The 16,766-nt window shown below is 41.9% G+C and overlaps 1 protein-coding gene across 2 annotated transcripts; it reads right to left on the bottom strand.

The window, feature by feature from the left end:
• On the bottom strand, window positions 1-16,206 carry EIF4H (eukaryotic translation initiation factor 4H). 2 transcript variants are annotated; one of them, XM_062592269.1, is made up of 7 exons: window positions 16,118-16,206; window positions 10,165-10,346; window positions 9,167-9,231; window positions 8,963-9,062; window positions 8,253-8,318; window positions 6,150-6,308; window positions 1-6,012 (listed from the first exon to the last, which is right to left on the bottom strand). In XM_062592269.1, exons 1-7 carry the CDS (start codon window positions 16,174-16,176, stop codon window positions 5,876-5,878), a joined length of 768 nt encoding a protein of 255 aa, XP_062448253.1. In that variant the 5' UTR covers window positions 16,177-16,206; the 3' UTR covers window positions 1-5,875. The 2 variants fall into 2 exon arrangements, with proteins under 2 accessions (XP_062448253.1, XP_062448254.1); XM_062592270.1 differs by lacking the exon at window positions 8,253-8,318.
• Window positions 16,207-16,766: the final 560 nt, after the last annotated feature.

The raw sequence follows: 16,766 nt of genomic DNA, 5'->3' as shown, positions 1-16,766 counted from the left end.
TAGAAGGTTTGAATGCTTTTATTCAATTTTTATACAGCAGTACAAATTATACAGATTCATTACAGTACAGATTTTGCAGGGGTGTATAGAGGTACTTAGTGATTTTTGGTTTATTTCAAATAAAGAGGCAAATCTTGGGAGCGCGGAAGCATAAACAAAACAACCTCACAGCGGGAAGCAAATCCCTATGTGCTGTGCACTAACCTGGCTGAAACCTACTCGGCGGAAAGAAGTTGGCACGACTACAGGCAGCGTTCCCAGAGCTCACATACCCAAAACAGCAACCCTGGGACACTCTACAGCTTTACATGAGTTTACAGGTGGGTAGATTATTTCTGTAACTACTGCAGATCCTTAAAGCTCGTGGACACCCTTTGCTCCAAAGGGGACAGAAGGGAAGAAAGCCAATGTTAAAATTAAGTTGCTGTTGAGCAAGCAAGGTTATGTAACAGAATCGTTTCAGCTATGTAAAAGGAAACCATAAAATGCTGGGAGTTAGTCACCCAAACAGCTAGAGGAGGAGAAGGAACATGATCTCAGACCTGACAGCCGTGACTCCGTGTGCATACCGTGACATCATACGGGCAACCAGAACCTGCTCTCCCATTTCTTAGGCCTCTCTAGGCTTCCTGTTTAAGTGAGCAGATACAGGAGGGAAAAGGCAATGCTCCCTCATAAACCTCAGCGAGCAGAAAGGTCCAGGTCAGGCAGGTATAGCTTTGGTAGTACATTTCTCCAGCTAGCCCAGAGCATACGAAGGCATCAGGGTATTGCTATTACTAATGTGCAGCAGGCTTCAGAGTCAAATGTCTGGCATGAAAAGATTGAATCATTTCAGAAAGCTCAATCAAAGAATGATTATGTCATTTTAAATTCCTCTAGTAAGTTTGGCTTAATATCACTATAGTGAATGGTATCACAAATAGCAGAATAAATTGCAGAATATGTAGGTAAAATTTACGCACTTAGTAAAAGATGGTCTATGCTACAGAAAACTGCTGCAGCTTTATATATACTTGATTCCTTAAAATGCTGCAATGAGTAAAGTGGCATTTAAGAGTAAAGATTCAGCTAACAGATTAGAAAATTCCTATCTCAGCTGGAAATCAAGTTTCTCTTCAGCCACAGCAACTCCCCTTTCTGAAAATTTAAGACAAGCAACACCCAGAAATTGTATCTCAAGAATCAAGTCCAAAGAAATGCCCTTGAGAACTGCAAAAGTAACTGATTATGGATTATGCACTGGAGTATGTCAGGATAAATGCTAACACCTTCATTCCTTCAGAGCCTTTGTTCTGACGTGGTAGTAAAATACAATAAAATACCACCAGAATATAAAAACCAAACTTCAACGCAAAGGTAAAGCAGCCCGCAGGTAACTTGCTCATTGACAAAGTTCTTCCTGAAAGCCAGTCTGAATAATCACGAAGAGCTATTTCCCCACAGTGAGAAGGAATGAGGTCAGTTTAGAAAACCAGTGACCTGTGTCTGGTTGTAAACTGTACTGCTTGGAGCAAACTTGACACATGCAGCGTTTGTCCAAGGACATGCTCTAGATGAACGAGATCCCTGGGAAAAAAAGCTGCTCCAAAAAGCTTTGTTCAAAGCAGTCAGCAGGGCAAGGGCTGCTCTAGGAGTTACTACCCTTGACTGCTGTGATGAAGAGGTCACTCATGCATTGCAGAATGCCACCCGCTTTATTGTTACATTTTTTCTATAAAAAAAGGTAGAGTTGCAATATCATAGGATTTGTTCTAAGATATTCAAGATTTTATCATCCTTTCTGAAGACAAATCAGCAGCTAATGCTACAGCTAGCAAACATGCTCCTACTATGTGTTAAAGTCAGGAGTAAAACTATAATAACACAAAGATTGAAAAAATAACAGCATTGTCCAAAATTGCACTGGGACACTGAGTCTTGGACAAGACCTCTCTATTACAGCCAGCTCCGGTATGCCTAGCAGAACTTCCGAAATACGTGGTCAACACTGGAAACTCAGTAGTAGTCCCAGTCTATCAGTGTATCTTGGTAGTAAGCTAACAACTTGTTGCTACTTTAGAAAGGCAAATAAAAATAAGTCATCCTCAAGGCCTTAACTTGATTCAATCACCAGTCCATCATTTGAACATTTGAACTCTCCCACTTGTTTCTTCAGCCATCAGAACAGCATTCATGACTACAAGCATAAATAACCCACTTGGATGCTGGACCAGACCTCACAGCTCAATGAGCTAGCAAGCCACTTGCGGGGCCATACCCAAGTGCTGTGATTAGCTCTCCCAGGACCACTCCTGGGTTTGGTGGCTGATTTTTTATTTTTCTGTGGTTGAGTGCAGTACAGCAGCATGTTAGATGCTATTCCCACAGTATCTCCCTCAGCTCTTCCAGAGATGCCATACCAGCCACCTTCACTTTCTCCAGTTGCAACCCAACTGGAGAAACAGGATAAAGCATTTCCTGTGGTAGCAAAGCAATGCCATTCCTTAATTCAATTTCAGTTCCAAAACCTGTCTACCACATTGCTGACTTTTAAGTTCAGGTTTCAAGAAAGTTCTGCACAACCACCAAAATTAACTATGAGAATACAAATACATAAAAGTGAATTATCTACTTGTTGCCACTGCTCGTAATCTTCCTGGTCTAGGTTTTACCATGCTATGTTTAGCTTAAAGCTGCAGATAAATTATGTCACAGTCTAAGCATTACTGCATTTTGCTGATAGAAGGGGACAAATCCTGCTTCCTTCTGTGAAATGTAAATGCCACTCAGCTAGTAGTTTTCTCAGCTATTGACATGAGCTAGTTTGATATACTTCTGTGCTAGAATAATTAGTTTGAGAACGGTGATCAAATAAACAAGTTTTTGAAGAGGGAAGAGAAAAAATAATGGAGAAGTCTTCCCCTAAACCAGAGAAGCATAAGGCAGGATACTACACAGAAACCAAGCAACTCATTAATGCTTGCATCCAAGGAACACGGTTCAAAATAAGATATTAAACAGTATCAGTATTAAGCCCCTTTTCACTCCTGGGAAATCATTGACAAAACAATGATTAATAGATACAGAGAAATATCTACTAGAACAAGATGAGTCCTTTTCTACCTTTCTACCATCTCACAAGCCAGCAATGCTTCTCTCCATGCAGAAGAATGAAACACAGCAATGCTTCCACCATTACAAGGTTTGAAAGACCAGCCATTAACAAGTCTTGCAGGGGCAGCTCAAGGACCTTCTATCTCTAGCCAACCAGCCCTAGACTTACACCTCAAGTAACTAATCATATAAGACAGTCAGGTGCTAGCACGCAAGCTGCCTTAGTGTGATGCTCCAGAGCAGGCTCTGGATTCCTTGCTCAAGCTGTCCTAAGTCTAAAGATAAAGGCTGGACCAAATAGCTGGAAGGCAAGCACTTTCCATCCTTTCATGCCATGGAAAGCATTGAGTGCAGCAGGATGGCCAGAATTTGTTTCCTCAATAAAAACATTTCTCTCCCTCTTTTAACTTACCCTGCAGCATGCACTATTCCAAAGACAAAAGGCAGCAGTCTCATTAACAGTTATATCTAGCAGGAAAAGACTCTGCCAAAAGCTTAGGAGAAAGTGGGGAAAGAAGCAAAACCAATCTTTCCATTTTTTTGTCACAGCACATAAAGATGCTATGTTAAACTGCTCACTACTCAAACTGGGAGGTCACACAGTTTTGTCCTTTACCAGGCAGGAGACTTTCCTTGAGAGGTTAGCAGAACCCAGGTTCTAGGAAAGAAATGGTAGCAAGAGCTATATAAAACTGCAAACTATAAGACCTCCAAACTTGCCCTAGCAACTACCTTTGCACTATAACTGAGGTTATACAGAAGCCACAGGACAAAGAACTTGGGTTTGCTTCCAAATTTGCCCAAGCTTTGTCACCTGCACATTCCCAGCATTCGTTTAAATTAGATTCCTCCTGCTTTCTTCCCCTCCCCCCTTACGTGGATAAGAAGTGGGGCTGGTACAGATGGCCTGCAAGATTTAGGGAACCAAAATTCCAAATTAACTTCAGTGTTGGAGAACTGGAGGAAAACCAAGCTATAGCAGACTCAAATAAAGACCAATGTTAAATATTACTTAATGTTTTCTTTTATTTAAAAGATCATTCACAAAATACCATATCCATAAATTTATTTTGTTATGAAGCAGAATGTGTTAAGTGTTTGGAAATCTTTTTTTTCCTTTTTCTTTTTTCTCTTTTTTTTTTACATTTAAAAGTCAACTTCTTTGACTAGAGGTGAGTTTTTATATGGGAATTTTGTTCTTAAAATCTTTTCCACATTGAAGATGTAAATAGGTCAATCATTGGTTTGGAATACAACCACACAAATGCATGTCTGTCTTAAATTAAGTATTAGTGTTAGACAAATGGTTCTTATCTCAGAAGCAGATTAAGTGACAGGCAGAAGGAAGGAAAGTAGTTCTGTAAATTGCTGGGACTCTGATGTGACAAAGGTAACTTTAAGAAATTCACTACTAGCAGTGAGGCTCATAGCGAAGCAGCCATGTTTCCAAACCCCTCTTGCAAGTACTCTGGTGTGTTGGCTGCTTTATCTGAAAGCTGTGAGCACTAGCATCAGGGGCCCAAGAGCTCTTCTCATGCAGACGTATCTACAGAGTGTTATAGATCCAGGTTGTTTTTAAACATGAATACTCTCCCCATTGGCTCCAGCCTCCCCTCCCCCTCACCCCCCTCCTCCCACACACACACTCCCAGGAACACTGGCAAGAAACACTTCAAGTTCAGAGATGTGGCAACTAGAGATGCTTTTTACCCAAACTTCCAAATGAGTAGAACCTAAAGCATAATGATTTCTTATCTGTCCATTTTCAACGTATTCTGAAAGCAGAGGTCTCAAAACTGTACACTACTAGGTAAAGAAATAGAGGATAATGGCAATTACATACTGCATGGCAAAGTATACACTCCTTAAACAAAAATAAAAAAGTCAATTTTATTTGTAGAAACTTCATTTAAAAATTTACCAAACATGTAAAACCCAAAGAAATGTAAGCAGGAAGAGCCAGTGAGGACTTGTGCTCTAACAGGCACATTTTTGCAGCACTAACCTTGAGTTCAGAAGTGTAGTATTATACCATTTTGAAGCCAATAGTCAGCCAGCCAGCAAAGTCTACTGGCAGATGCTTTATCCATAGAGACTCCACCTATTCACCAGGCTTCTTCTCAACTCATTTTATTTGCATCTATTAAGTTGGTATTTCACAGTGACCTGCGTGAAAGGGCAGTTATCCCCTTCGTTTTCACAAAGAACTCTGCTGTAAACAGTAATTCTATCATCAATTGTCATAAACGGTATCTCACTACATGGTTAGAACTGTGAATTACTCTAACTGTTCAACTTGTCTGGACTCTCCAGCTTTCCTCTTCAGAGCCACAGCAATACAGAACAAGACATGCAGGTCAGAAGAGGAGCACTGAGGAAGAAAAAGGAAACAATACAGGGTAATAACTAAGTCTAACCTGTGCTTCTAAAGTAAAACAAACCCAGAAAGGAAGTGAAGCAGCACCTTTGTCCAGAGACCTCCACACACTGGTGAGCGCAGCTACACTGCCTTATCTACTGGCAATTGTGCTGCTTGGAAGGAAACAGAAGAGGGAAACTCAGCACAAAGCAGGCACTAGATACAGCAAAGCCAAGAACGTACTAAAAACCACTTGTTAACAGCTGACATGCATTCACAAGCTCTGTGTTTTCGGTTTCAAAGAGGACAAATGCCAGATGGCAGGAATGGTAAACTGCAGGGTTGACATTCCAGCAGAGCTAGTCACTCTGTACTGTCTTGCTTTTTTTCCCGCCTCCCCATTCCCTCTCAACCCCAAGCTCAGTCGTGCTCTTTTACTACTTCCTCTCGGGGCTTGGCTCCACCAAAGATAGCAGAGTTGGGGTTGGCTACTTGATTGAGGGGAGTAGCAACTGTTCGAGGTTTGAGCTGAAGTCGGGGCCGTTGTGCTCTTTCCTCTGGAGAAAAAAAAAAAAAAAAATTGAGGTTAAGATATGTCTATCACAGATGGCTGCTTTAACCTAAGGAAGAAAGCAGGTGCTTCCTTCCTAAAGGAAGGCAGGCAGGCTGAATTACAGACAACTTTCTGGTTTACCTTCTGTTGGCTCTCTGAAGTCCATGGAAGATCCACGAAGGGGAGGCCCATCTCTGAAGCGACCGGTGCCACCAGTTCCCATTGAGGCACCAGGTGGTCGCCGGTCTCCAGGACGAGTTCCTCTACCCCGACCTCCCAAAAAGTCATCATCTTTGAATCCTGAAGAAGGAAGATGGTGAATTTAAAGAATACATTTTGTAATGCTTCCAATCTAGATTTTTTTTTTAAATCTGGGTGACTGGAAAACCTTGCATGTCACTGCTGTCAGTCCAAGATGTTGCACTCAGACATTACCAAGAGCCTTTGTCTGTAGACAGATTGCTTCACAGATCCCTAATACATTCTGCAAAAGTCATACAGATGCCATTTGAAATCAAGTATGCCATCCCAGAGTTTAATACCCTTTCATCCATCTAGAGGTTTATTTCATACTCAGTCTTTGAGTGGGTCACCAAATGAGGTTAAATATGAGCTTCAACTTCAGACTTAACACCATCAGGTGAATTGACAGACTACAATAGACGCAGTTTGGTCATACTTGCTACAGCCTTAACACAAAACTTACAGGAGTAAAGCAAATGAAAAAGAGGGCTATGGAGAGGTAAAACAGATATAGTCCTTAAACATAAGAGCCTTTCAAAAAAATAAACAGATCACAACTCCAGGGCTTCCCAGTTATACTGTGACTAATGTCAATGACATTAGAAAAGTTGAATCTTCACAGATGTTTTACTACGCTAACAGACATTTACTATACTAGCAAAAGTTAGGAAAAAAAAACTCAGACTAAATACAAAGTTGACTGCACTTCTTGATTTTTTTTTTCCTTTTTGACACAAACACTGAAGAACTGTCACTGACAAGAGTTCCCTTCTCTGTACCAGTGACTATCTTAGCATATCTCCCTCTGCCATCTGCATTCAACATGAGGATATTTCAGACTAGAGGATACCATAAAGGGAATATATTCAGTTTTTTAGAAGTTTCCTGGAAGAGAAAGTTTTGTTGCCATCTGAAATTTTCCCCTGCACTTCAGTATACTTGGCCGAGTTGTAGAACTGTTCCTTCCTTCCTTCCATACCAGAATGGCAATCTTTAAAGACCAATCCAGAGCAAGGTAGTACAACCTGAGAAGAAAAACTTCTGTAGCAGCTAAGTAAGACTTAAATGCTAAACTTTTGATGCACAAGTGACTCATCCAGCATCTAACTAGCTGAAATGTTCATATTTAAAAAAGCTGACAAAAAAGGTGCAAGGCTAAGACACCATAATGTTAGCTATGAAGGCAGGTTAAGCATAGCACTATAGCAAGCTTGCTTTCTCCAGCACCATGTGTCAAGTTTCATGCTAGTGGAGATAGTATGCTTCGTTATCTGCTCCTTGTACTTTATCCATTCCATTCATGCAGAGACAGACATTGCAAATTTAACACTTGCCAACATCTCTCCATCAGAAAATGGACCAAACCCATCATTTCAGAGGACATAAGCAACTGTTAGTGTCACTCTGGAGTCTAGTAACTAGGAAATCGTTTGATAACCAGAAGCCAAAAAACAGACATGGCAGCTCCAACACTACCTTTTACTCAGCAAGCTCAGTTGTTTGCTGCTATAACAGACCTAGAGCTTTCAGGAGCATTTTATATTTAAAAATGCTTTGGAACCCTATCATGTCCTTGAAGTCATTATTTAATGGATGCACATATAGGGATATTACATCTCCTTCTAAAGACATTGAAAGCCTTTGCTTCAAGAGAATACAGCACTGGTATCAGTTTTGCTCCATGATTTTTCTGCTTCTGCTACTATTCAGAAATATACTTTGTCTTATACCTGAGAAGTGTAGTCCTCAAAATCTAGGCAACATAAGCTACATCTGAGAAACTATTCTACCATTTAAGACTGTTTCATAAAATTCACAATCAAGATCTTCTGCTATGAAGTGACAGAAGCTTCCCTGGAAGGATCCCACTGCAACTGCAGAATGTCTAAAGTCGGCATACAGTAGATCAAAACAGCAAATGGGGACAAATGTAGCTGACAAAAATGAGAACACATCTGTGCTTTTTAGGCTGCCTATCTGTATAAGTGTTAATACTGATACCAGAATTGAAGTCATCTCTGGAATCCCATCCACCTCCTCTGGATTCTCGGGAACCTCCTCCCATTCCTAGGAGAAAAGCCACAATTGTGTTCAGGTCTGATGCTGGAAAACACTGATCAAGGGGATACCAAACCATGGTTTCGGTCTTTTAATAGCCAGTCATGCGCTGAAAAATCCTTTAGTTTCACTGTTTACCTAGTTCCATCGGATAGGAACAAAAGGTAAGTTAAACCAAGAATCCGTGGTCAGAAAAGCTGCTTTAATGCACATTACAGACATCTAGAAATGCACTTGAGTCTAGTTCCAGTAAGCTTTATGACTATGGCAAAATCTATTTTTTTTTTTTTTACATGATACTCCAGGTTAACTATTGTATGCTTGTATTTACTTAGCTTACTCACTTTCTTACACAATAAAATAGTAGTAGATCAGACTGTTGGGCTTATGACTGTCCTCTGCAAGACATTATATATTACCAGGGGTATTGGTCTCACTTCCTGGGCTAGAATTGACAACAGCTTTTGGACACAAAGCACATCTATTCCAGACATCTCAGGAGCAGCAACAACTAGGTTAGAAAGGAATATATAAAATCTCTACTTTCATACACTCTTCATAGGAGATTTACTTGCATGCCTTGTCTTAGCATTAGTTAGCACCAGAAGTGATAACTTATATTTAAAGAAAATATTTAGAAAAAAGGAAGTCACCTCTGTCATCAGGCCCACCACCTTTTCTGAAGCCAAAACCACCTTTATCTTGTTTTCTGCCTTCTGCTATGTCCACTCGGAGTGATCGGTCACCCAAAAGCTGCCAAATGAAAGAAAAATCTCTTCAGAATTTGCCAGATAAGCATCCAAAGAGTGAGACTTGTGCTCATCTTTGTTTCACAAATTAATTGGAGGTATACTTACTGCACCATCATACGTAAGAGCTTCCTTGAGCGACTCCACCTCATCAAACTCTACGTAACAAAATCCTGCAAGGAGAGCCTCACAAGTTAATACCAGTAATTGAAAAGCCATTTATAATAAGTCTCTCTTCCTACATATCTGGTTAATTGTCTCCCTTCTTTCAGCCATGCGCTAGGATAAGTGCAAGACACATCCTGCAATATGCTCTTCACATGGACACTACACAAATGCCAAGACTCTGATTAGTTTCCTTTACCATAGGTTCTCATTATAGATTAGCTTTCATCTATGCCTTGAATCAGCTATTTAGTTGGACACTGATGTTTGGTTGCTAGCTTATTTTTACAAGAAGCTGAAGCAACTGCTCAAACAGTCTAATTTAGCAAATTCACTAAACAATGTGGTGATGCAATTTTTTTTCCTGAGACCCTATGTTACCCAAGTTAAGCCTCTTCATTAAAGAAATAACTTAGAAATAACATAGTCCTCTTCCCATGGCCACAACTCCAATGGAAAAGGTTCCACCTAAAACATTTGCTTCCTGTAATACTATTGTCTGAATAGCCTGATTGCTTTTCTTCTCTACCCACCAAAAGACAGAGGGTCTTTTGATTACTGGTAGTCTTGTGAGCTAGAGAAGACTGCTAGGGTACTGAAGACTTTAGTATCATGGAACTTAAAGCAGATCGGGCACTTTTTTTTTTTGTCTTGTATGGATTGTAACAAACCTTAAGAAAGCCCTTTCATGGCAAGGCAAATATGACTCTCCTCACCTATGTTAATTTGTATCTTAAGATAATGGAGGTAACAGCAAATCTCACTCAAATGAGATGTTTGTTAGTCAAAGACAAACCTGCATAAGTCAACATGAAAGAACAAATCCACACTGACAAGCTACCTAGGCTTTAAAGCAGATAATGAAATACACCATTAAAACAATTTTAGAAGTACATCAGTTTCCCTGTACTTAGCCATCCACAACAGTTCTGAATACTCACCTTTAAATTTGTCCGTTTCTTTGTCTCTGACTAGTCGTACACTCCTTACACTGAGATCCTTGAAGATAGCATCTATGTCTCCTTGAACAGTGTTGAAGGGTAGATTTCCCACATATGCTGTGAAAGGGGGTTCTGTTGGCAGCTCTTTCTGTTTGCGGGAACCCAGGCCACCACCACGAGACCTGTTGAAAAAGCACAGTTAGTCTCTGGCACTTGATTTCCAACACAGCTAGTAATATATTATATAGCACAGTTCAGATGCTGTTTGACTTTGGAAGTGGAGTTTTCCACAATTATAGTTAGTTTTTCCATCCTTTTGCCCACACCTGCACCCCCAGTATGGGCCAACTCCTTTTTAGTATTATCTGATCAGTACTTCACGGGATAAACAAATGAACAGTTATCTTTAAGTACATTACAGGTAAACAGTAGTGAAATGAGCAAACTTCTTATCATAATCAACTGAAAAGACTGCAACCTAAAGTTATCTGCACTATCCCCATCCGTTCCATCCCTCCCCCAATAAATTCCAGACTGAAACATAAGAATAATTCACAGTTGTAAAGAAATACTTGCATGCCACAGTCTCTTCATCTTATTCTGAAGTTAAACTGGACACAATGCTTTCAATCAAATACTATATTATCAACATACACTCCACAAACATTTAAATTATTTTAGCAGTGCTTAGCTTAACAGAAGCATCTTCTAGCTCTGAAAAGTTACTGCCAGAACCAAGTGTCAGATATTTAAAGGGTACCTGGGCTGGAATGCTGTAACTGAACACAGTAAAAAGCTTAGCTGAGCAAGAAGCTCAGAAGTACAGTAACCAAGAATTTAAACTTGAAAGTTTACTTTCCTCTTTGAGCTGCAGATTGAGAAAAATTAGGTTACCCTTTCCTACCTTTTCTCTAGTCTCAGTTAAGGCTATCAGCATTGACTGCTGAGAAACTAGGCTTTTCCAACTGAGTTCACTGTATTAACGCAACACATCTACAGGAACATTCTTCTCCTGTAAAGCCTAAGCTTTTAAAGACAGCTAATTCTGATCACCTTTAAAAAAACCTACACCCACACACAAGATTTTTAACATGGCACAAGGCAACCTTAAGTTTTAACAGCTTTGCGGGACTTCTAGACTAGAAGATGTAATCGCCACTGGTTCCAATAGCCTTTCCCCTGCCTGAGTAATGCTTGACTTTTTTCAGAGATGCTTTGTGTATTGCTATACTCATATTCTCTTCCTTAATACCTTATTTTTACTGGGTTTTGTTCATGCCTGAACCCTTCCCCAGAGCCTCACTGCACATTTAAGAGCACAGTGCAATACAAGGTGTACCAAACCAGGATTCGCTACTGTGACATGGACTAATTAAATTTCATTAAGTTTAGTCTGCCAAAGGCCTATCCAACAATTTTATTGTTTTATTTTATTCTGGCTGCCTGTGTGCCTATGGCAAGCAATGTAATTGTTGTCCATCTTTGCTCTGCATCCCAGAATAAGTATTCTATTATTGCTAACAAAATAAAAACTAAAAAATAGCAATTTAAAATTTGCTAACGCTTTCTAGATAAGCCTATCATTTAAACCTACTCATGGTAGCAGCTCCACCCAGGAGTCATTTGACACCAAAAGAGCATGCTGGTACACATACTAGAATCACAACCGACATAGTATTTTTATATTAGTATCCACCTAACTCCATATTTTAGCATTTTAACTACATTACTTGTGAATGAGACAAAGGTAGCTAAATAATCTAGAGTCAGAAACATACTCAAGAACAAAAGCTGCCCTCATTCAGGTGCTTGTGTATGTATAGTGGAATTAAAACTTAGAAGAGTCTTATGACTAAAGTTAAGAAAACTCCAAGAAAACAGAGCTATCCTCCTAAAGAGTTCTGTAGCACATAAAATTAATTCCATGACTTTACTCTTAATTCTCCTCTGCAGATTTATGAACTATTAAAATACTATACATCTAATTCACAGAATACAAAAGTTATTTTGGCTATCAGGAACATCAGAATCACTTAAGCAGAGCTTAAAAGGAATGTTCTCTCCTTCTGTATATTCTTGCCATGTTCTTTGGACCGCCAGTCTTCTCCATCAGTGAGCTGATTCATCTAAAGAGTCACCCTAAAGATGAATTCCCAGCCAGATCAATGAAATGATCTGGCCAGCTGCAAAGGCACTTGTGCCAACACACAGGAGAAGAGGAATGAAAGCCAGGGCAGCCAGGGCAGGATCTACAGCTTTCAACAGCAACCTCTACTTGTATAAGTTCAAACTGCCTCTGAAACCACACCCTCAAGTTCACAATCAACAATCCCTAAAGCAATTTAATTTTGTTCTGCTGATAAACTTTGTTTCTTACTGCATCATATAAGGATTTGGGGTGGGGAGGGAACGGCAGAAGGAAGAGGTTAAAAAAAAATCAGTGCCCTATTATGCAATTCCTATTGGTAGTAAGTCAGGAAAAAAGCACTAAGTTTTAATTTGATGCACTAAAATATCTATTAGGTATTTTGGTCTTCACCTGTACAGCAGCAATGGACCTTACCTAGGTTGCAAACTAAGTTTCCCATAGAATCTAGATATAGCTGCAGTACTTAAACTGTTTTCTATGTTCCCCTACATTTTCTTAAACACAAAAATGAGCCCAAACATAAGAATAACTTCCGATTTCAATAATCAAATAATGCGATGGAAAGACAACACTCACAACAACAGGACAAAAGTAAATTATAATTAAGAATACTTCTGAACTAAGTGAACTAAGTCAACACTAAAATGTTAAATGAGCATTTGATATCTCCACTCAGTATAACTTTAGCTGAAACAACTGGGTAATAATTATGTCTTCTTACCATGAGAGGCTTAAGAAACAAGGAAAATTGATTTCTTTTTTCAGAGAACTGAATAGGAGAGCAAAATAAGAAAGCTTACTTCTAGCAAAGGTGGAAGCAAGCATCTCTAGTGGGGAAGGAGTAACAATCAAATTATCATTTTGAAGCTACTGCTTTAGAAAGTTTAGGTTATTGTCTCCAGAAACCAAAAATCTGTTAGAGGTTCAAAACAAAGCCACTTTTGGAAAGCTAGTATTTGAATTTAAGAGCCTTTCAACTAAGGACCAAAACAATAGTTTAGTATTTATCTTTTTTATGTATTACAGAGACGACCACCTAATCAGATTCCAATGTTAGTATTTTACTACAAATGCCATGAGGCTCAGCAGGATGCAAGATTTGTCAAGAGTCTCCAGATCATAACTCCAAATATGCACCTGGTTTATTCAAGCAATCCAGTACATCTCTACAATAGCATCACAAGTCTTCAAGAAAAAATTATTTGAACCTACAAAGTTAGGAGATATTTATTAACATTAAATGGGTAAGACAAGATCTAACACGTCAAAACAATACAGATTGGCTCTCCGTTTTCACTTACTTGTACAACACTTCAGCAGATGACGTCCAACTTTTGGGTAAAGCAGCCAGCATTAAGCCCAGTGCTTAAAACCACACCTAGACAAACACCATGCTGGCAAATCAGGGTTGACAAATGCTCATAATTGCCTTCAACTCTGAGAAGCTCTACAGATGTTCAGGAAATCTCAGCAAGGCCACAATATTCTTACATACAGATTTTGGTGTCAAATTTTGGACTTCAAAACATCAGCATCTTTTATATCAAGCCTTCATTATTAATGTTAGCAGCACAGCTTTCATCTGGAGTAAAGTGGCTTTTGCATATCATGAAGAGCAGAGGCATGATGCTATTAACACACTACCTATCTCAGAGGTGGCAAAATTCCCATTATCATTGGGCCATAACTATATCTTGCTGTTTCTTCCACAATAAGTTTGAAAAGTCCAAGACATGTTTTACAGGTACTAGGTTGCTAGGAATTATTCAGTTTTCTATGCCTCTCACTTAAACCTTATGTTAATTCTCCATATAGGTCAATTGTTATTTCAAATGCAAATTCAAAGGAAATCATTAAGTCTCAATGGCATTTACACTATTCCAACAGTCTGATACGGCCTAAAAAGGGGTAAAGTCATTTTAAGTTGAGGAAGAGTCATTTAATCAGAACCTTCAAGACTACAAGTCATGTTTTCATTAAACTATGCATATTATGATTCTTTGTACAAAGTGGTAACCTGTTAAAGTCTGACACCATGAATTTGTTGCTAGTGACTAGCAAAAGCAATAAATCAGATTCAAGTAAAAGTGGCATCCTATTTTAATATCAGTAGCATCTGAAGCTTAAAACAGCTAATTCAGCGTGTACTCTTCCTCATCTGCAGAGGCATTTACTAATTGGGACACCTTTAGTTCACCAAAACAAGAATCCAAGTTTTGCCTGAAATTTCTTTATTAAAGTCTGAACATGAAAGTAATATTTTAATTTTATAACTCTGTAGAACATGCCTACATTGTCTAGTGTAGACTGTTCAGTAGCATCCAGATTTATTACACAAGTGCCACTTTAGACCGGTTTCAAGGTCATTACAGAATTTAAGAAATACTAGAATTATAAATGGCTACATTGTCTGTTTATTCTGAGATCTCTACAGACGGTGCTTGACCATTTAAAAAAAAATAAATTTACAAAACTCATCAGTTTCTAAATATGAAAGAATCTGTTCCTGTTACAATCACAAGAGCTCCTCTCTGTTGCCTAGACAAGTCTCAGAAACGAAACTAATTTATCCCTTGAACTACAGGAAAGGACAAGAATTCTGTTGACCCAAAAATGCACCTTGGAAGATTAGATTACAGAACAGCATACTTGATAAGATTTGTTTGGAAAGATAGTTTATTCAACAGTTGTACGGCTACTGTTGTATTTTAGTGCTGACAAACACTTCTACAGCACCAACTTTCAGAAAACTCAACTGCTGCTACTTGCATCTTCCTAACCTGATTTCAAGCAAATTTTATAACTGCTAGTTATTGTTTTTGCGGTTCTTTAAAGGGGGGGGAAGAGAAAAAAAAAATAAAGACAGTAACACAAGTTCAGAGGGAGCAGAACTCTTAGCAACTCAGTTCGACTTTCCCAAAGGGAAGTCTAGCAGGCATTCCCAAAGGGTTTTCCTGCAGCCTCAACCCCTTCATCCCCCTCTCTACCCCTAACGTAGGCACTCTCCAGCTAAGAGGCAGACATGAGCCAGACCCCAAGGGCCAGTGCTTTGGAGTCAGCACTCGGGCCCCCGGATAACGCAGGAGCGCGGCCCGGCCCTCCCTGACCGGAGGAGCCGCAGAGCCCTCCCATTTCCTCCCCGCTGCAGGCATCACAATGCGGCCTGCCCGGGGGCCGCAGCAGATCCCCCCCGCCACCAAGCACCTCGCCGTGCCGAGCGAGGCCCGCGAGCAGCGAGGCCTCTTGCCGCCCTTCGCGGGGAGCTCCCTCCCCCCCTCTCCCGGTCTGTCCCTGCAAGGGCTCCTCACGGCTCTGCCCACCTTGGCTCCGTCCCAGCACCTCCTTAAATCCCCCTTCCGTGCGCCTCTCGGCCGGCGGGAGCACAGCGACACCCTCATCCTCCCGCCCCTTCCCAGCGCTCCCGAGCCCCCTCCTCCCCTCCTCGAGTGAGGAGACGGCCCTACCCCTCCCCGGGCCGCCGCAGCCGCCTCCCCGCCTCACAAAGCGGAGCCTCTAGGGCCGCAGGGAAACGCGCCCCGCCGGTCTCACCCCACCTCCCAGGAAGGGGAAGCGAAGCGAAGACGGCGGGGGGAGCCGGGCGCGAGCGGTTCCGGGCGGCGGCGCCCCCACGCCGTGCCCACCCGCCATCTCCCTAGGGAAAGGGGCAGGCCAGGCTCGGCCCCGCCGCGCCCCCTACTCGCCAGGCCGGGGGGGAGCCGAGCGCCGCTCCCGCCTCCCCCCATCCCGCTCCTCGGGGAGCCCCCGGCGCTTCCCCGCCCGCCGGGGCGCCGGCGCTGCGCTCACCCCCGGCCGCCGCCGAAGCTGCTGTAGGCCCGATCGTCGTAAGGATCAAAATCCGCCATCGCCACCTCAGCCTCCTCCCCGTGCGAGCGTGACAGGACCGGGCCCGCAGGACCCCGCGGCGCTTATATACGGCGCAGCCCGAGCCGGGGCTGCCCCGCGCGGTGCCTGTCTCCAGCTCCCCGCCCTGCCGGGGCTGCCCGCGCCGCCGCCTGTCGGAAAGTCTCCGCGCGCGGGCGCGCAGGGAGCCGCGCTCCGCCGCCGGCCCCGCCGCGCTGCGGCGGCGTCACAGGGCCGAGGCGGCGGCGCGGGGCTGAGCCGCCGCGGGAGAGCCCGGGGCTGCGGCCGGGCCCGGGGCGGCCTCGGCGCATCCGCTCTGCCCGCCTCGGCGTTGCTGCCGGCCTAAGGGGGATTCTGAAAGGGAAGGCAGTGAAGGCCAGGCTTGTTGGCCAGCCTTGCACAGCCTCCACATGGCGTTTGGAGAGCAGTCCCGCTACTTCTTTGTAAGAAAACAGAAGTAGCCACATTTCTTAGTACCCTTGAACACGTCCTTTGCGTTAATTTTCTTTTCCTGGGCCGCTATTTTGTGCTTCACAATAACAGTACAAGATGCTGATTTTTCTGCAGTGACCAGTTGTGCAAACAGGGTTGG

Source organism: Rhea pennata, chromosome 20, assembly GCF_028389875.1.
Source record: "Rhea pennata isolate bPtePen1 chromosome 20, bPtePen1.pri, whole genome shotgun sequence".
Taxonomy (NCBI): domain Eukaryota; kingdom Metazoa; phylum Chordata; class Aves; order Rheiformes; family Rheidae; genus Rhea; species Rhea pennata.
The sequence above is the reverse complement of the archived record's forward strand: the minus strand, read 5'-3'. Positions and strand labels throughout refer to the sequence as shown.